Source organism: Cnephaeus nilssonii (genome assembly GCF_951640355.1).
Source record: "Cnephaeus nilssonii genome assembly, chromosome: 4".
Lineage (NCBI taxonomy): Eukaryota > Metazoa > Chordata > Mammalia > Chiroptera > Vespertilionidae > Cnephaeus > Cnephaeus nilssonii.
Window position 1 is genome coordinate 106,375,743 of NC_137075.1, and position 19,349 is coordinate 106,395,091.

The 19,349-nt window shown below is 57.4% G+C and overlaps 1 protein-coding gene across 3 annotated transcripts in view; it reads right to left on the reverse strand.

Moving 5' to 3' along the window:
- Positions 1-210: 210 nt before the first annotated feature.
- The window catches only part of LOC307098082 (uncharacterized protein), a 30,084-nt gene continuing 10,945 nt past the window's right edge, over positions 211-19,349 (reverse strand). The window contains exons 4-14 of one of the 3 annotated variants that reach the window (XM_079768538.1): positions 18,438-18,523; positions 15,634-15,763; positions 14,499-14,644; positions 14,243-14,359; positions 13,411-13,550; positions 11,065-11,251; positions 9,679-9,803; positions 7,861-7,950; positions 5,732-5,907; positions 2,127-2,678; positions 211-900 (exon numbers count right to left, since the gene is read on the reverse strand). In XM_079768538.1, the coding sequence (XP_079624664.1) occupies positions 2,563-2,678; positions 5,732-5,907; positions 7,861-7,950; positions 9,679-9,803; positions 11,065-11,251; positions 13,411-13,550; positions 14,243-14,359; positions 14,499-14,644; positions 15,634-15,712 (1,176 nt within the window). In that variant the 5' untranslated portion in view covers positions 15,713-15,763; positions 18,438-18,523 and the 3' untranslated portion in view covers positions 211-900; positions 2,127-2,562. Of the gene's footprint in view, positions 901-2,126; positions 4,457-5,731; positions 5,908-7,860; positions 7,951-9,678; positions 9,804-11,064; positions 11,252-13,410; positions 13,554-14,242; positions 14,360-14,498; positions 14,645-15,633; positions 15,764-18,437; positions 18,524-19,349 lie in introns of all 3 variants that reach the window. The other 2 variants (XM_079768537.1, XM_079768539.1) reach the window with 2 other exon arrangements.

Genomic DNA, 19,349 nt, shown 5'->3' on the forward strand with positions numbered 1-19,349 from the left:
AGCTGGAGAGAGGCAAAGCTGAGGCCACCTGCCTGGCAGGCCGCCGGGCCCTGGCTGAGGGGCGTGGGCCCAGGCCTGGCAGGCAATGCTCGGGGAACAGTGAGCCTGATCCAGGGTCCACCCCGGGCCTCGAGGGCTTTGTAGTTTGGCCGGACGGGGCTTCTCCTGGGATCACCAGGCTTCTGGAGACGGAGTCAAGTTTCCGGACCACGGGGGCCACTTGCCCTGAGTGTCGGGGGCTGAGGCCGGTCCTGGCAGCCGGGGCTGCGCGGTGCTGGGCTGGAGCTGCCGCCGCCTCCTGTGGCCGTGGCGGGCCGTGGCGGATGGCTGCAGGGAGCCAGCCTCGATTCCTTTGGGGGAGCCGGTGAGAAGGGCCTCCTGTCCAGTGGTCAGCATTGGGGGCCCAGGCCCTGAAGGAGCTGGGAGGGGGTGGCAGGGGGCGGCTGGCTGTTTCTCTGCCCCCCGAGGCCTCAGAACCTCCGGCTGCAGGGAGACTCCTGTTTGCAGGTCTCCGGCCCACGGGCCACAAGCAGCTGGGCCGAGGCCAGGCTGACGACCCCGTTCAGGGACGGGCACCAGCGGGCAGCTGTGTGGGAGGTCGGGGAGCCGTGTGGTGTCCGGCTCTGCCCAGAGACAGGCTCTGGGAGGCGGGGCTGCCTCAGGGGCACTGGGTGGGCCTCGGCCTCAGCTGGTCTCAAGTTGGGCTTCACACACCGCCCGCCTCCAGCAGCTTCCCGGGCGGGGCTGACAGTCCTCCTGCGGGCACAGAGCTGGAGGCCTCCTCCCTCCTCTCCTGGCAGGTGGGCCTGCCTGGCCCCCGGTGGTCAGTGGTCGGTGGTCAGGAGAGCGTGGTGGTTCTGACCAGGTCCCTTGACAGGTCATCAGGCCACTGGGAGTGTCCTACAGAGAAGAGAGGAGGACAGAGAGGCGGGGGTGAGGGCAGGAGGGTCCTCGGAGGGCCCTCCCCCCAGGGTGTCCCCTGTGCAGACCACACGGCCAGGACCAAAGTTTCCGCTCCTGCTGGGCCTGCTCACAGCCTAGCGTCGCCCCAGCACACACAGCGCCCGAGGTCAGGACGCCAGGGCTGGGGGCTGGGTCAGCAGAGGCATCTGTGCAGTCCAGGCTGCCTCCCCAGGGTGGGGGTGGGGGCGGGGCCTCCCGTCAGTATTGGGTCCCCGGGGCCTGGGGCGGAGAAGGACAGTGAGAAATGGGGCTGCAACATCCCATGCCAAGGGGGCGACCACACCGAGGCCTAGAGCAGAGGCAGCAGGGCACACGGAGCCCGGGGACAAAAGCGGGGCTGCGCCTCACGGCCGCGGTCTGAACGGGAGGCCCTGGCCGCAGACCTGAGCCGAGGCCCGGAGGCCGCCCTTGCTTCAACCATCGCTCACAGGACGGGCCCTGCGCAGCTGGGAGAACATGAAGGACGAACTCACGAGGAGCCACAAAATGTTGGCACCAGACCAGCACATGAACTCCTGGGCACACCCGCTGTGTGACACTGTGTCCTCAGATCCCTGACTTAAAAGCACCCTGACCCGTGTCTGCTCAGGGCCACGCGAGACTGTGGTCCGGGCCCTCACGGTCCAGGATGGCACCCTTGGGATTCGAAAACCAAGTTGGTGGTCACCCCAACAACCGTTTGTTTAAGAATCCTCGTCTCCGCATGGTGCCGTGGGCTGCACAAGGAGCTCACCTTGTATTTTGTGCTTTCCTGCAATCTCTGAGTTTTCTGCCATGAACAATACTCTTATCAAAGGTAAATAGAATCCCAATTTTAAAAAGCCATGAGGGAAAATCCCCTAAAAGACCTTCAGCTACCTCGCAGTGGGACAGGGATGGGCTCGTAGTGGGACAGGGGATGGGCTCTCCAAACACAAGTGGCAAATGCACGCGGTTGGAGTTCCAGGAGCCTGAGGACAAGGCTGTTTTGCACAGCGTCTGGTCCAGGAGGCCGGGGGGCTGTGGGCCCGGAGCCCCCCCCAACTGTCGGGATTGCAGGCCCTCTCCTCACTCTCCCAGGACCTGCCCCCCTGCCCCTCAGCCCCTCAATGTTACACCCACTGTGAGGTCTGAGGCACCCTCGTGTTACCACTTGAAATCAGGCATCCACTGTGTGAACTCACCATGAGGAGAGAGAGGCGGAGATGGACAGACAGCAGCCACGCCGAGACACTTCGTGTTTCCATGTGCGCCCACGGGAGCCCGGCGGAGGGAGGGCCAGGCCGTGGCAGCCCAGGAAGCAGGGCCAGCGCCAGAGTCCAAATAGAGGACCCACCCAGTGACGAAGACAGTGCGATGGGGACTCCTTGGCTTTGATGTGGCCTTGTTGTCATGGCGATAGAGGTTTCCATTTGCTACAGGATCTTTTGTTTTTTTTCTTCCATAAGTACTGATTTTCTTTGGGCTTTTTTGTTTGTTGTTGTTGTTGATTTTGTTCTTTTTTTTAAATTTTCAGAAATAAAGGGTATATGGTCAAGACAGGGATAAAGGGAAAGGATCATAAATCTTCGGGGTGGGAAAAGAGGGAGAGGCTAGTTAGGGAGGAGAGGGTGGGCTGTCTCAACAGGTGCAGAAACGTAGAAGGTTAGACAAAGTCGAGCTGGCCCCTGGAGGCTTGCCTTTGACTTCGTCCTTCTTCTTCCTGCTCCAAAAGGCACTCTTTTGTTGCCTGGTTGCTAAATTGTTATCCCGGATAACCCAAGGGAGGAAGGAGAAAAAACACAGAAAACAGCAAATCAATGAATTGAATAATGACCCATGACACTACCTTCGCTAAATGTACTTGGAAAATCAGAATCCTGTCCAGCCCCGGAGAGACGGCCACATTCCCCACGGCCCAACCCGAACCAGGACTCGGTGAGCCACTCCTGCTCTGACTCCACTGAGCTCAGGGCGTGGCGCCCGGGAGCCAGCGCTCTGCGTGGCTCGAGAGGAGAATTCTGTGTTGTTCCAGGAGACGACGCGTTAGACTACTTTTCCATTTCAACGGGGGAAATGATTAAACAAGGGTGTTTATTGATTTAGGGCGCGGCTTTTCTTACTCTTCCATTTTTTGGTCCAATGTGTTTTTATTGATTTTCAGAGAGGGAGAGGGAGATAGAAACATCAATGATGAGGAAGATGGATTGGCTGTCTTTTACACGCCCCGTACTGGGGATGTAGCCCGCTTCCTGGGCATGTGCCCTGACCGGGAATCAGAAGATGTTCTCCTGGTTCATGGGACGATGCTCAACCAACTGAGCCTCAGCTGCTGGGCTTACTCCTCCATGTTAGTGACAGGCTCCCTGACAACGTGGCTCACACACAACTAACTCCTGCTCCTCTGCAAAGACCTTGGGACACTTCGTGGCATGTTTCTGGCCTGCTGCATGCAGGGAAGTAGTTCACCTGAACTACTCAGTCATAATACTTCTTTTAAAAAGTATTCACGGTGGGTATTGTGCTCATTGATATTTAGAGAGAGAGTGGAAAGGAGGGTGTAGGTGGAGGGAGGGAGAGAGAGGGAAACATCAATGAGAGAGAGATACATCCACTGGTTGCCTCTCTCACGAACCCCAACCGCGGCCGGGGATCAATCCTGCAACCGAGGAAAGTGCGCCTGACTGGAAATCGAAGTTGTGCCCCTTCGGTCCTGCGATGCTATCACCACTGAGCCACACGGGCAGTGCTCACTCATGATTCTTGGACATCTAACAGCCTCTAAGGCAGGATGATTTGAACATAATGAAAATACCTACCTCTATTTGATACCCAAACTCCCTCAAACTCAAGGATTATCGCAGTTTAGATCCCGACGCATCCTCTCCTCTAGGTTTGCCCTTCACAACCTTCAAATCATAGTCTCATGAGAGCAGACGAGTGGTCTGACTCCCTCAACACGTCACGTACATGAATAGAAGGGATTTCTCCGCGTTCTGATGGAGGATTCAAGTGCAGGGCTGCACCTGTTATTTCTTCCCCCACAGCACCCCCTGCTGGCCATAGCTCACACCGAAGGAGAAGGGCCCACTGTTCAGTGCGGGCGCCCCAAGGGGTAGCATCTCCAGGAACCAAAGCAGCTTGAAGCGCAGGCCGTGCTCACAGAGGGTAAGAGTTCGGGCCCCGTAAGCTGTCAGTCCCGGTTCGGATCCCAGCTCCAACACTTGTCCTCTGGGCCAGTGCTTACCCCTGTCAAGCCTCACTTCCCACTCTGAACAGGGGACAGGGACCGTGCCTAGCTCACCCGGCAGCTAGACTCACGGAGACGGATAAAGCGGGTGAACGACCGGAAGGCCGCTGAGCCCAGCAAGCACCATCGCACGGCTGCTGTTACTGACACCAACCGCGGCCCTGCTCACTCCGGGATCCACACGACAGCTGGACCCGTCAAGCAGTTTTTTCTCAGAAAGTTAACTCAATTAGGCTGATGATCGCTCACTAGCCAACTTAGCCGATCACACAGTCGAGGTGATACCTGTCAAAAAGTTCGAAGGGCCAGTATGGAAACCTGAGGCTGCAGAACCCTCTAGATAAAACAATGTCAATAAGTCAATGAGCTTCAGGACCATTTCCCTGCACGTGAGCGTTTCCCCTAATTCGCCTCCTGAGAGGCCGGGAATGCGAGCACCGGAGCCCAGACAGCGTGTCCGCGAGCGCACACTCATCTCTGCATCTCGGGCGACACAGCAGGACTGGAAGTGGTGACGGCCCGGAACGGCTGGTGGCCGTCACACTCACAGGGCGGCTTGTCTCCGGCCCTGGGTCCTGTCAGGTCCTGTACCGCCCGCCCCTGGGAGCGCACGGGTCTCAGGCATGGCCCCGTCCTCAGAAAGTCCTAGTGTCCCTCAGCAAATGTAACTTCCCAGGGCGCACGCTTGGCGGGTTTATAGGTAAGTAACCGATAAAATGGTATTTCCAAGTGAATGAGAATAAACCGCGTTTAAGGCGATGGCTTTGTTCAGTCGGTGGTGAGATGAACGCCCCCCTCCACACCTTCCTTCTCTGAAACCAGGGTGCAGCTCGGGGCATCTCTCCCCGTCACTGCGGGCCGGTGGCAATGCCGACAAAACCGTCACTGCCACCGCCCATTCATTGTCTTTCTATGAGCACGAAATGGGGCAGCTGCCAGCGGCCAGCCTCTGAGATCTCAGGAAACGCCAGCAGCACACGCAGCTGGAAATCCCCTGGAACCTCTGGCTCACGCCCACCACAGCCCTAAAGGCGCGCCCCCTGGAGGGAGGGCTCAGGGCCGGGTCAGGGGGAGAAGAGAGCCCCACCTGCTTTTAGAGGGAGGGAAAGAGCAGAGGCTGAGCCTTGCTGAAGACCCGGCAGATGTCCATGACGTGTTACCTGCGGGGGATCTCCCTACAGAAATGGCTAGTCCGAGGCCTGGCAGAGACCAGGAACCCCACAAACACACTCTCTTGAGCTTGTCTCTGCGGTAACTGTATGGAGATCCGCTCTGGATACTCGAGGACCCACCGCAGTGTACGTGATGGGGAGGCTTCTCATGCTGAAGGAACTCAATGGTTCTGGGACGAAACAGCCACCACAGAGACGTGGGTTCACATGTTCTACTTGGGTGTTCACACACTTAAGGGGCCGACGTGGGTGTGCGGAGCGCCCCCTTCAGGCTCCACGCACACATGTGCACACCCAGCTCGCATCTCCATGCTTCTGCCCCGCCCACGAGGGAGGCCTGCAATCCTCCCCTTCATGGCCCTCCTGCAGCCAGGCCAGCGCCTCCTACCTTTAGTCGGGGGCCCACGGCGGGCATCTCTGTCTTCCAGCCAGCACGAGCACGCTGGGGTGGCCTCCAGGGCCCTGGGAGGGCTCTCTGTGGGGGACTGGGCTTGTCCTCTTGAGCCGTTTCTCTGGCGATGGAAGAATCTGAGGAAGGCTCTGCCTCGACTCCAGCGCTTCCTCCTGTTAGAAGGAGAGGTTCAGGACCCTGCCGCCCTCACTGCCCCTCCAGCCGGGGAAGTGGCCGTTAACTTGGGGTTCAGCACCAGGTTCCCCAGAACGTGTGTCACCAGCACCATGATCGTCGCATGTGGCCTCCGGGGATGGGACACCATGTGCAGGTCATTCGCACAGACCAGGGAGGGGAGAGGCGTTCCTGGGGGCAGAGACCCGCACGAGCCTCTCGGGAAACAGAACTTCCCATGCAGCCCTCCACCTGGGTCACGGGAGGCCCCGGAAGAGGTCCGTGCTCCCCTGGGTGTGCTGGCCATGGTCCATCCCAGGACCACTTCCGGGAGAGCAGGCCTCCTCACTTCCGGCTGAGCTAACAGCGGGTGGGACAGGCGGGCAGACACTGCCCCTTCCCGGCACTGAGGAATCTGGGTGAGGGGCAAGAGGGCAGGGCCCAGGGGGCCACTTGGATGGAAAGGAGTGAACACTGGCCGGCGTGCCTCAGGGGTTGGAGCATTGGCCCAAGCACCTAAGGGTCAAGGGTTTGATTCTGGGTCAAGGGCATGTACCTAGGTTGCAGTTTTATCCCTGGGACCAGTGGGGACGTGTGTGGGATGGCAACCAATCAATGTGTCTCTCTCATATTGAGGTCTCTCTCTCCTCTTTCCCAACCCCCAGGTGACGTTTAAAATAAATTAAAATGGCCATAGCCGGTTGGGCTCAGTGGAGAGAGTGTCGGTTTATGGACTGAAGGTTTCTGGGTTCCATTCTGGTCAAGGGCACATGCCCGGGTTGCAGGCTTAATTCCCAGTGTGGGGCGTGCAGGAGGCAGCCAATGAATGATCCTCTCTCATCATTGATGTTTCTCTCTCTCTCTCCCTTCCTCTCTGAAATCAATAACAATATGTTTTCAAATATATACACTAGAGGCCCAGGGCACGAACTGGTCCGAGGGTGGGGTGTGGCTGGTCCAACCCGATACCGGGCCCATCTGGCCTGGCCTGCCTGGGGGAGGGAACACAGGCAGTGGGCTGGCTGGCCCCGGTCCCGGGTCCAAGTCCGGGTTGAGGGCACAAGTTGCACATTAGCCTTTTATTATATAGGATAAATAAAATGACATAAAGATAAATGAATGAAAGCAGTGAACGTATAGGGTAACCCATTGCAGCGAACCGGAAATGGCATCCTCATGTCACAAGAAGAACCGCATCTGGTTCCATCCTGGCTGCGCTGGAGCAGCACTGTGCTTCCCCAGCTCACTCCCTTTCCTCATCGATGCCTCAGTGTCCCGTCCCCACAGGGACAGGCGGAGGGTGGGATATTCTGTGCTTTTGGGGTGTCAACAGCGAGGCCTGGCAGGATTCATGGTGATTTGGCCTCAAGGCTGGGCTGGGACAGGACGATCTGAAAGCCCAGCCCCTGGGGCTCAGGCCGGGCCCCGGGGAAGGCCTGCTGGATTGAGCCCGGCAGTCTCAGGGACCAAGCTGGCCCGCCACAGGGCTGCTGCTTTGGAGAAGGGAATGTGATGGTGAGCCACCCTGGGTCCCAGAGACCCCAGAGGAATGCAGGGAATCCCAAGAGGTTCCTGTGCCTGAAGACCATGGGTGCTGGCCCCGGTGTCCGGCCCACACTTCCTTCCCCAAACAGAAACACGACGCTCCAGGTCCTGAAACCTGGAGACACAGCCTGAGAGTCCTGCTTCAGTGGCTCTAAACCAGACTCCCTGCCCCTTCCCCAGGCTCAAGGCCAGCTGGCATCCACCATCCCTCAGAGGATGACCCTGAGGGCAGGACGGAAAGAAACTCAATTCTTTCAGAGCTGGGAGGGACGTGCGCACAGGGGACCTGCCACGGAGGGGAAGGTGCGGGCCCACCCAACTGGTCCCTGCTCCACATGGCTTTCCCCACTCGAGAAAGAGCAGCTCTCTGTTCTGTGTTTAAGGTACAGCCGCTGAGATCAACTCACATCCTGGGAGCAGGAAACTGGGCCTCGTACAGATCTGTAAATACGTCCTCCTCCTCCGCCTTTCCTGTAGGCATGGTCTTCAATGAATCTCTGTAAACAGAGGAGAAAGAGAAAACGACCTGGCTTTAAATTAAACGTGTAAATGGACTCATTGACCCAGGCTGGGACCTGGCCCAGAAGGGCCGGCATTTTCCTGGGACTCAGACATCACGGTGCTCGTGGCCGTCATGCTCGTCACGTGGGGAATATGGGGAGGAAGCACGTGGCGTGGGCCTGGGAACCTGACACGCGAGGAGACCTGCTGAAGCACAAGGACCAGGCGGAACCTCATCTCCGGAGAGCAAGCCCTTGTCTCGGCACCTGTTCTTCAGTCTGTGTTCTCCTCCTCCCACAGCCGTGCTCCTCGGCCTTATGCTAGAGCGCTTCCCTTCTGGCTCTGACCGACCCCCCACCTCTAGGTGCACAAACTCACTGCGGGCAGGCCCCGCAACCCTCCCTGGGCTGGGAAGACTCCCCTCGGAGCAACTCAGGAAGCCGGCCAACTCCCTGGCCTGCTGCAGACACTGTCCAATGCAAACCATCAGCACATCATGCCCCTGGGTCCCAGGCCCCGACGCTGCTGGTTGGCACCTGCCCAACCTCCGCTGGTCATTTGTACGCACTGCGTTACAGAGAGTCAACTCAGGCCACAGTCATTTCTGCCCCAAACTACAGTGTGCCTTCCCTGTAAACCATCCTGAGTGGGTGCCGAGCCAGCTGGAGCTGAGCAGAAGAATCCAGGAGAACGGTGAAGCAGCACCGTGACCCCGGGGGGCTGGGACAGGGACCCTGTGGTCACTGTGACCATGTCCCTCTGCCCCTCATGGCCAGCCATTCCCCATCACAAGGAAGGACAGTCCGTCAGCACAACACCGAAGGGTGAAGGCCACCCTGGGCCCACCAGAAGCCTCTCGGGTTACTTGACTTCCAACCACAAGGTTTCCAGCACCAAGCCTCTCCCTCCTGCCTCGTTCCGGGCAGCAGCCTCGGCCCTGTAGACCAGCCTCCCATAAACACTCACTCCCATGAATCCCACCCCTTAGCGAGGCCTGGGGGCCTTCCACATCTGAGTGCCCCCGGCTCCAGCCTTCCCTCCTGCCACTGCGTGTGCCTTCCCTGCACCCAGGCCGCCCGTGCTCTACCCTCATATTCCCCCAACTCCCGCCCCACTGGCTAGCCCTGTCCCCATCCGGGTCAGCAGCAGAACCCCGACTCTCACCACTACGCGTCCTTCTACACCTACATGGAGCTCCTCAACATGTGTCTGCTATGCACACAGCTCTGCTCACACCCCATCAGCCCTGCTGGTGCGTGGCCACCAGGTCACTGGTTCTGTGCACCCGGCAGGGCCTACGCCACAGCCAGGTCCGTGTCATGTCAGCAGAGAGAGGACAATCACTGAGCACCCACAACCCTCTCTCCAGCCCATTCGGGGAAATCAGACACGGAAAGGGCTCAGCCGTGACCTGGATCACTTGCCCAGGTGCCTCTCTTGACCTCTGTCATATTTTTAAACTGAGCTTCACTCAGAAGCAGAGGGAGAAGGGTCTGGCAGTGGGACATGTCTTGTAAACCAGCAAAATCCAACCAGCCCTCCGTGCAGAAATCTAGACCCATTCCTGGGAACGGAGAGACGGGTGCGCTGGGAAGATGGCCTGTCCTCTTGCCCTGGGGACGCCAGTGCGCCAGGGGGCTCTCTGCCCTGAATGTGGAGGCCTGGGCGTGGAGCTGGAAGCCCGGAGCCCTGTGGACAGACGTCGGTCACCCCACGCCCCTTACATGTGGGGAGTCCAGGTCCCGGCACGCGCTTCCAGGAGGCTCTCGTTCAGCTCTTTCAAGGTGTCTATCTGGCTCCAGAGGTGCCGTCTCTCCTCCTCCAAGTCCTTCCTCAAGCGGGTGAGCGACTGGAACAGAGATCCACAATGTCTCCCACACCACGGCCCTGGGGCTCCCCTGCTGGGAAACGGCTCCCCAAAGAAGAAAAGGCCACGCGCACAAGATGGCCATTTCGGTAGGAGCTACACCCGTCGGAAGGACCAACACAGCCAATGACATGGGGAGGCCAAGGGCACCGGCCAGTCAGGCAGCCACTGCCCACGTGTGGCCACTGAGCCCTGAACACGCAGCCAGTCTGAGCTGGGAGGCGCCATAAGTGCAAAGTGTACAGCAGGTTCTGAGGACGTCACAGCCGTTTTGAAAAGGAATGTAAACTGTCTCATTAATAAGCTGCCCGGCGGGTGTGGCTCAGTGGGTGGAGCGGCCTCCCATGCACCAGGAGTTCCCTTGGTGAGATGCCTGGTCAAGGAACACACCCAGGATGAGTGATCGATCCCCAGGAGGGAGTGTGCAGAGGCAGCCCATCACAGATGCTCTCTCATCATTGATGTTTCCATCCCCCTCTCCCCCTCCCTTCCTCGCTCTGACATCAATAAAATAAATGACGGGCTGGATAGGAATTTCGGGCTGAGGTGGTTCAACTCCTGATCCAGAATATCATCCGGTGGGAGGGGCAGGAAAGCCCAAGCTTTGGCTTCAAACAAACGGGAGTCCAGACCCACTAGCTCAGAGGTATGAGGACGGCCCCCCAGCTCACAAAGGCATTGAGGGAATTCAATGCGAGGACACGGGGAGCACAGAGCACAGAGCTCAGCGGAGAGGACAGAGCAAACGGCACTTGGCTGTTTCCATGCCCCCACCTGACCCTGCAAAAGCAAAGTCAGGCCCGAACCGGTTTAGTGCAGCGGAGAGAGCATCGGACCGCGGACTAAAGGGCCCTGAGGTCCATTCCGGTCAAGGGCATATGCCCAGGTTGCCGGCTGGATCCCCCGCTGGGGTGCTGTAGGAAGCAGCTGAAGGATGATTCTCTGTCACAATTGATGTTTCTCTCTCTCTCTCCCTCTCCCGTGTTCTCTCTCAAATCAATAAAAATGTACTTAAAAAAAGAAAGAAGCAAAGGTCCGGTGCCAGGTCTTTTCTAACACGTCCCCCAGCCAAGGTGCTTGTCCCCGTTAAACGCCTCTGGCTTCCTCTCGGCCTCAGGGTGACGTTCACACACAGGCTTTGGGCCCAGACGCCCATGAGGACCCCTGCGGACCTGGCTGAGCCCAGGCTGTCAGCCCAGGGCTCACGCCCGGTGTCCTGAGGCCCACCAGCCCCAGGCCTCACCTCGCACTGGACGCTCATCTTCGTCAGGGAGATTTCCTTGGACCGTTGCTCCGCCATCATCTCGTGGTACAAGTTCTGGGAGATCCGGAAATTCTGCTGCTCATTCCTCAGGGAGGCCTGCAGCTCCCGGTTTTGGGTGCGCAGCTCCTCCTGCTCCCCCTGCAGCTGCTCGGTCCAGGAGGTGAGTCTGGGGGTGGAGAGCCGCAGGGCCCAGGGCTCAGGAGCACTCCCAGCCTCTGCCCAGGTGTGCCCCCCATCAAACCCACCCCCTCTCTGGGCCTCAGGTTGTCCCGAGTACATGAGGGCTGAGCACCATCAGCGGTTCTCAAACTGTGTCCGCTGGGGTTCGATGCTGCCACCCCAACTGCCCCTCTAGGGCCTGGGGACACAGGACAGGGCGGCTCGGACCCACTTCACCAGAGCAGCCTGTGACAGCCCTTCCCATGGAAGGCTCTGCAGGTCCGCCTTTTGGAAAAAGGGTTCTTGCACTGAAACACTTTTGAAAAACACGGAATCAGAACATCTTTGCTCTGAAGCTCTGTCCTTGCCCAGCTCTTCTCCCCAGTCCAAGCCCCTTTCTGATTGCAACTCCTGAGACAAATAAAATAGGAGGTTCTGGAGCATTATGTAAAGACACTGACATCCGCATCATCATCATCATCATCATCATCGTCATCATCATCATCGTCATTATTACCCGACTGGCATTCCCGGGGTAAGGGTTCTACCTGAAATCTCCATGACCAGAGGCTCATGGACTCAATGGGAACACAGAGGGGCCCTGTTTGGCCCACACAGGCTTTGTTATTGAATTTCAATTAATTAATTAGTCCATATTTTAAAATGTCAAGTTTCACATCAACACTCAGCTATCGCCCTTCTCGGAGGGCGGGGAGAAAGCATAAAGCAAAGGCCCTGGCAGGTGTGGCTGCGCAGTGACAGCGTCACCTTGTGACAGCGTCGGCCGCGGGTTGGATCCCCAGTCAAGGCCATGTACCTGGGCTGTGGGATTGCTCAGCGGCATAGAGGGGTGTGTGCTGTAGGCATCCAATAGATGGGTCCCTCGCATCGCTGTTTCTCTGTCTCCCGCTCCCTCCCTCCCTCCCTCTCACTCTCTCTGAAGGTCAGTGGAAAAATTATCCTGAGATGAGGATTAAATTTTTTAAAAAGCAGAAATAAAAGGATGACCCAGCAGCACGGGCCTGCCGCCCAGCTGACAGCCCTCAGAGGGGGTGTATCCTCCACGGGGGCCTGGCCTGCCGCGGACACTCCTTCCCCACCTGCTGGACCTGCCGGGCCCCGCAGGCACCTGATGTGCCGCCCCTGATGTACGTTAAAACAAGGCTGTGCGAAGGAGGCTTCCCGTGCTCAGCCTCTGGGTGGACACAAAACCTGGATTTGAGTCCTGACTGGGCCACCACACTCAGCATTGACCTGAACAACTTATTTACTCGGAGCCTCTTTCCTCATCTTTTTGGAAAAAAGATAATAGCGCCGTCAATTCTCACGATTCGCAGGATAATGTCCTATGAAGCCACTGCAAGCACTGATTCAGTGTAACTGCAACCGTCCCACCAGTTCCTGGGAGTCTCTGGCCACATTTTCGTCAACCAATCCAGACCTAAAGGCGCTTTGGTTCACATGCTCACAGCCAACAGCACCAGAGCTCAGGCCTGAGGACCCTCAGGTGCCTCTCGGGTATTTTCCCCGAGGCCCAGCACTTGGGACACTAGACAGCATGGCAGCACTCCATTCGGGGGCCATTTCCACACAGCAAAGTCGCCACCGAAAAGCACGAAAATAGAACTCCGTGGCCCTCAATGGACCGCGAAAGGGACGTTCATTTGCAGTGTGAGAGCTGAACGAGGCAGGGGTCAGAGGCCTGTTCAACCGCAGCTGCAAATGTGCACATCCGGAGACTCCCGTGTCCAGCCCTCTGGACAGTCCGCTGAAAGGCCACGGAGACCGATGTGGGGCGACAATGCATGTCAGCGAGGAGGTGAATTCACCAACAGGGAACGCGGGAACGACAGGGAGCGAGCACATGTCCTTCCCGGGATCGCAGGTGTGAGAGGATGTAGGTGCCCGTGCCCGACACAGTCATCACCACCCTCGTGGGGGAGGGGCGGCCCTCCAACCCTGGACCACGCTCCATCCCAGCTGTCACTAGTCCTTCCATCCCAGCCACCAGCTGGAGGCCCCTCCCCTTGTGACCATCAGCTGTGACCGTGACGGGGGCGGGGGGGTGTGAAGACTGGGCCTCACTGGAGCAGAGCTCAGCGGGTGCTGAGTGAGCTGGTGTGAATGAAACCCGGCAGGTGCCGCTGCAGGGGCGGAGGCGGTTACCTGGCGACCTCCTGCCGCAGCCTCTCGTTCTCCTCGGTGACCCGGGACTTGGCCTCCTGCTCCTGCAGCAGGGCCTCCTGGACGTCAGTCAGCTGCTTCTGCTGCTCCCGCAGCTCCTCCCGCTGCTCCTCCTCGGCCCCCTGCTGGTTGTCGGGGAAAAGGTGAGGATGCCTCACTGGGTGCAGGCCCCAGGGAGCCACACACTCCGTATCCCTGCACCCCACACGCAGTGAGGGGCCAAGAGCAGGGCAAGTGCAGACCCCAAAAGAGCAGGGACCCTCGGGGCAGGCAGCACCCAGCCGTGCTGAGGGCGGTTCTCCCAGCACTTAAGGAACTGCGCTGGGTCGGCCACGGCATGAACGGACCGTCACATGGGGCTACATGAGTCCTGCGCCCTCTCCACACATGGGACCTTTAGGGCAAATGACGCCGGCTCTCTGGATCCGCTCCTTGGCTCCCCTCTTTGACCACAATTAAAACCATATTTCTTTAAAGTACAGAGAACATCAGTAAGGATGCAAAATACCTTAACAACACTAGCAACTAATTTACCCTGATATTTACCAGAACAACCACCCACCCTGCACAGCCAGCAGCACCTCCCTTCTCGTCCCCCCCGGCCTGTCAATCAACAACTAGATGGCCAGTGTCCCTGGGAGGCAATACCTGACCCGGGGCCCTGCCGTGGCTGAGAATTGCTGGTCTGAGCTGCAGCTGAGCAAGGGAACTGGTCACCAGGAATCACTGCTCAAGGACCAGGACACGGCTGTGATCCTGGACACTCCCTCTAGCAGACAAGGGCACCAGGGGGCCTGCGCTCTGGAGGGCCTACCTGCTTGGCCCTGTACAGCCTCAGGGTGTCTATGAGTTTCAACAGCTGTCCTTTGAGGGCGCTCAGGTGCTCGCTGGTGGGCTTCTCATTCCGTAGTTGGATCCCCAACTCTTCCACCTGCAGAGCCAAAGACCCAGCCCGTGCCACAGTCAAGGGACAACGTGAACGTGGCTTTAAGGGTAACCGCAAACCGGTCCCTCCACGGCACACGCGGCCACCGGCTTGCCCATGTGTTCCAGACACCAACCCCCGTTACCTGCTCCCGGAGCTGCTGGGTCTCCTTCTGCAGCTCCGTGCATGCGCCGCTGCCCTCCTGCAGGGCCAGGGCGTCGCCCTGCGGCTCCCGGACTGCGCCCTGGAGGGTCTCGTGGTCTCCCTCCAATGCCAGGATCCGGCTGGAGGCTGAAGAGCAGAGTGGAGTCAGAGCCCAGATTCCAGGGCCTGCGCTTCCCCGCTCTGTCTCCGCCCCGAGACGGTCATCCCTCCGAGAGGGCCGTCCCCCTGAAGCCTCGGTGTGAAGACCGGGCACGGTCAGCTGGATGGCCTGTTGTTCACAGGGTGCTGTCGCTGTCGGCTGTGGCCCCTCCGCTGGCTCATCTGGGCTCCATGGGGAGCCACCCAGAGCTTAAGAAGAAAGCAGGTGACCGTGGACAGGCCAATACAAAGGTTCAAGACGGTGGAACTGCTGGAACCACTTTTTGCCAAGTTCTAACCTGACTGTCAAGTCAAGGACTTCAGACACTTACAGAGACCGCAAAGACATGGCATGGTTTCTCCCAACCCTCAGAGTGGGGGGTTTTGGGGGGCTCAGCTGGGAGTGTGGGGGTGCACGAAAATTGACCATGTGTCTGCGGGGGGTAGAGCCTCTGGGGCGCGTGTGCCCAGTACTTGCCACCCCTGGGTAAGGCCCTTCGGGAGGAGGTGTCACTGAGCAGCCCCTGCCCCGGGAGACAGCAAGCAGACTGCACCCATCTGTCTGATGATGACATGACCGGAGGAAACCAGCCCAGGCCGCTGTTATAATGCAGGTGAGCGACCGCTGGGGAAGGCTCCTGCCATCAGAGCTTTCAATCCCCCACGGACAGATCGAAGACAGCCTCTGGGGTCAGCGTGCTGTCCTCTGAAGGCTCCTGGGACTGTTCACATGGGAGCTGAGAAGACTGGCAGCCCTTACTTTGTAGTTCATGTCCTGACTTCCAGGCTGCCAGACCCTTCATGCTCTCCTTGGGGAGAATGGCAATGAACAGTTCCAAATGGCCCTGGAATAAAACCCTCTGGACTTGGGCTGAGGATGGGCTGGCCCAGGAGATTCAGAGCCAAGGGCTCAGCTCCCTGGCTGAGGGAGAAGCTGCAGCCAGGCTGGCTCCCCAGCACCAGGGGCTGCTGCCTACCTTCTGACGGCTGCCCCAGCGCCAAGCTCCGGTGGTCGGGGTGGTCCATCTTCTGGCCCTGGTCAGCCTCGAGGGCCATGTTATCCCCCAGTAGCTCCTCAAGGAACTGCTGGGGGATGTGTCCAGGCTCCTAGTGCAGGAAGAGGGGTGGCGTGAGGATGCGCACCAGGGCACCCTCTGGGCAGGCCCTGCCCCGGGCAGCTGCCCTCACTCCCCAGGATGCAGAGCCTCCATGCACCTGCTCACTTCCTAAGGCACAGCTACACAGAAGTGACTCCAACACAGGGCCCAGCTGGGACACCTACAGCCACTGAGACATGCTGACCCAGTGGTAGGTGATGGAGACACCCGAGGTCAGTGATGTGTGAACAAAGTGACGCACAGCACAGGGCTGTAAAGCAAGTGATGGGAGGACGGGCAGCTCTGAGGCCCTTAGCTGGTTTAACATGTCTTGGAAAGGCCATGGGGACCCCAAATCACAGCTCAACCCACATCCTAGGTGCCAGCAGAGACCCTTTTTGCCACATCACCCACCTACATCCATCCTTTCAGGAAAGCAACACAGCAGCCAGGCCTTATCTGTTTTGTTTTATTTTTTAAAATATCTATACTAATAAAAGGGTAATATGCTAATTAGACCAGATGTCTTCTGGACGTCCTTCTGGATAAAGCCAAGGTGGTGGGGACCAAAGCAGAGGTGTTAGGGAACATCAGGCCGGCAGGGGAGAGTAGGTAGGGGTGATCAAACCAGCAGCAGGGGAGAGCAGTAAGGGAGCGATCAGGTGGGTAGGGGAGCAGTAAGGGTGCGATCAGGCTGGCAGAGGAGCAGTTAAGTGGCGGTCAGGCAGGCAGCCAGGGGAGCAGTAGGAGCAAGCAGTCCTGGATTGCGAGAGGGATGGCTGACTGCCGGTTTAGGCCTGATCCCTGCAGGATTGGTCCTAAACCGGCAGTTGGACATCCACCAAGGAGTCCCAGATTGGGGAGGGTGCAGGAGGCCAGGCTGAGGGCCCCCGCCCCGGAGCATACATTTCATGCACCTAACCTCTAATATATTTCTTTTAAATATAATTTTATTGATCTCAGAGAGGAAAGGAGAGGGAGAGATAGACACATCAAGGATGAGAGAGAATCATTGATCGCCTGCCTCCCACAGGCCACCCCTCGGCATGGAGCCGCAACCTGGGCATCACCCCGACAGGCAGGCCCTGTCTGTTTTGAGGGCCTTCTGTGGTGCCCACTTAAGCCGCTGAGCTTAGCAAATGCCTCTTGGCTGGCAGCAGTCCCTGTGTCCGCAGCAGCATCAACCAGGAGCAGAAAACCAGGGAAGCGACCACATGAACCTCAAACTGCCCCATCTCCAGTACACATGATGCGAGAGTGCCTGACGTGTACCGCCTCGTCTGGTTGGACGAGTGCACCTGCTGATCGGTATGGGACTCCATGAGCCCGTTTCCTTAACAAGGAAGGGGTGGGGCTAAGAGCTATCCCGGGTTTGAGGGCTGAGCCTAGGCCTCTCAATTCCACAGTCACTCCACTCATCTGGGTGCTGGAAATAAATGGCTGTTCGGGCAAGTTTTTGTTAGACACACAGTTCCCCTCTGAACAGTTCACACCTGTCCTCTTGGAAAACCAACAGCTCTGGACAGTTTCCCGGAAATGAGGGCTGAGCCACAACACACAGTGCTATGGGCCTCCGGGTGTCAGGCACCTGCTGGGTGTGCAAAGCCAAGGCTGGTCCCTCACGGGCCCCTCACGGGAGGAGTCCCTGGGGCCTATTCCTGTCCCCGGGCCCAGCACACACGGGGGAACCGTTCAGCTCTTTCCCTCGTCTCTGCTCCCGCCCAGAATCCCTCCTGGAACCACTGGGTGTCCTCGGGGGCTGAGTCTCCCCCACTGCCGTCACAGTGTGGGAACACGCACACACGGGATGTGTCCATTGCTCTCGGAGGGCAGTTTTCCCAGCCTGGCCCCACGCACGGTTCTAACCACTGGGAGTGGGCGGTAGCTCCTGCTTTTCCATCTCCTGTTCATTTTACCCCCATGACCCAGAACCCAAGTTTCTTGGTAGAAGGGAAGCCATGGACCTACTGCCAGTGGACGCGGTTCTGATCAGTGCCTGGCAGCGGGAAGGGTTTGCGCACAGACACTGAGTCACCTGGGCACCGTCTCTCTGCCCATCCCCAGCCCTGCGCTAGGTGCCCTCTGTCCTTGCACATTCAGTCTTCACAGAGCCCCGAGGGGGAGGTAGGGAGAGTCCCTTCTGACACAGGAAGAGGCTCTGCACTCACCGACTCTATGTCCACCGGCTCTTCTTACACCGACTTTTCACACCGACTCTCCACAAACTGACAGTTCACACACCGACTCCGCACCCAGCTACTCCGCACCCTCCGACTCCGCACACAGCTACTCCGCACCCAGCTACTCCACGACCACCTACTCCACGACCACCTACTCCACAACCACCGACTCTGCACCTAACATTCCACTGTCTCCATGCCACCCGCCCTAGGCCCCGCATTCTAAACGGCTCTGCCAGCGGCTCACGCCCCATGCTAACTGCTTTGGAATACTCAAAAATTATGACACTCTCCCTACAAAACTTAAGATCTAGCTGGGCACATAAAACATGAAGAAACATAAAGGTTATATTTATAGATCCTATATCATTATAAATGGAAACTAACGACTTCATTCTAATATGTCTACCCACGTTTTGAAAAATTACTTTTTTCCCAAATTACAAAGATTTGACCCATTCCTTTAAGGGAACAACACATTCATTTTATTTTGTGAAGTCTTACCTAGAGAGCTCAGCTCGGGAATTCTTCTCCCCATCGACTGTGAAGAGTTCATACATTAGAACCCCTGATGTCCACCAGTCAACTGCCTACAAAACAATTTGACAGACCACTAACCAATGTGTAATTTATAAGAAAAATGAACAAAGTACTGCTGTATATTTGGAAAATACTTTATTTATTAAAAAATATATCTTTATTGAGTTCAGAGATGAAAGGAGAGAGGGAGAGAGAGAAAAACATCCATGAAGAGAGAAGCATTGATCTACTGCCTCCTGCACGCCCCATAATGGGGATCGAGCCCCAACCCGGGCATGTGCCCTGACTGTGTATGGATCGGTGATCTTCTGGTTCATAGTTTGACGCTCAATCACTGAGCCATGCTGGCCAGACTGGAAAATATTTTAACAATAGGATTTTGTACAAAGCTTTCTGTGCAAGGAGTACTAAATTAGCCCATGCAAGAAAGACATTTAGAGAACAAATATACAGGTATACTCAGAACAGAATTTAAACATTTAGGCTGCCAATCAATGGGCTAAAAGTGTTTTAATTATTTCTAAACTAGTAATGGTTTTACTTGGGTTAATTAAAAAACTCGTTCTTAATTTAAGATAAATTTAAATTGTTTTACGTAGATGAAATCTTTGGACTTGTGATGGGGGGTGGGGGTACCGATTATCATTTATATTAATGATTCAGCTCCAATAACTGTTATAAACTTACTGAAAGTAAAACCAGACAACCAATGGGTCCAGGCTGCTGGTCACTTGAGCCAATGAAGCAGAGACAGGGTTGACTCATATATGAGCATTTATTCCATTAATGCAGCAGAATGGGAGAACAGCAGGTCACCCACAAACGTCTGTTGTACCCGCCTCCCCCTCCCTACCCCACCTCCATAATCCAGCTGCT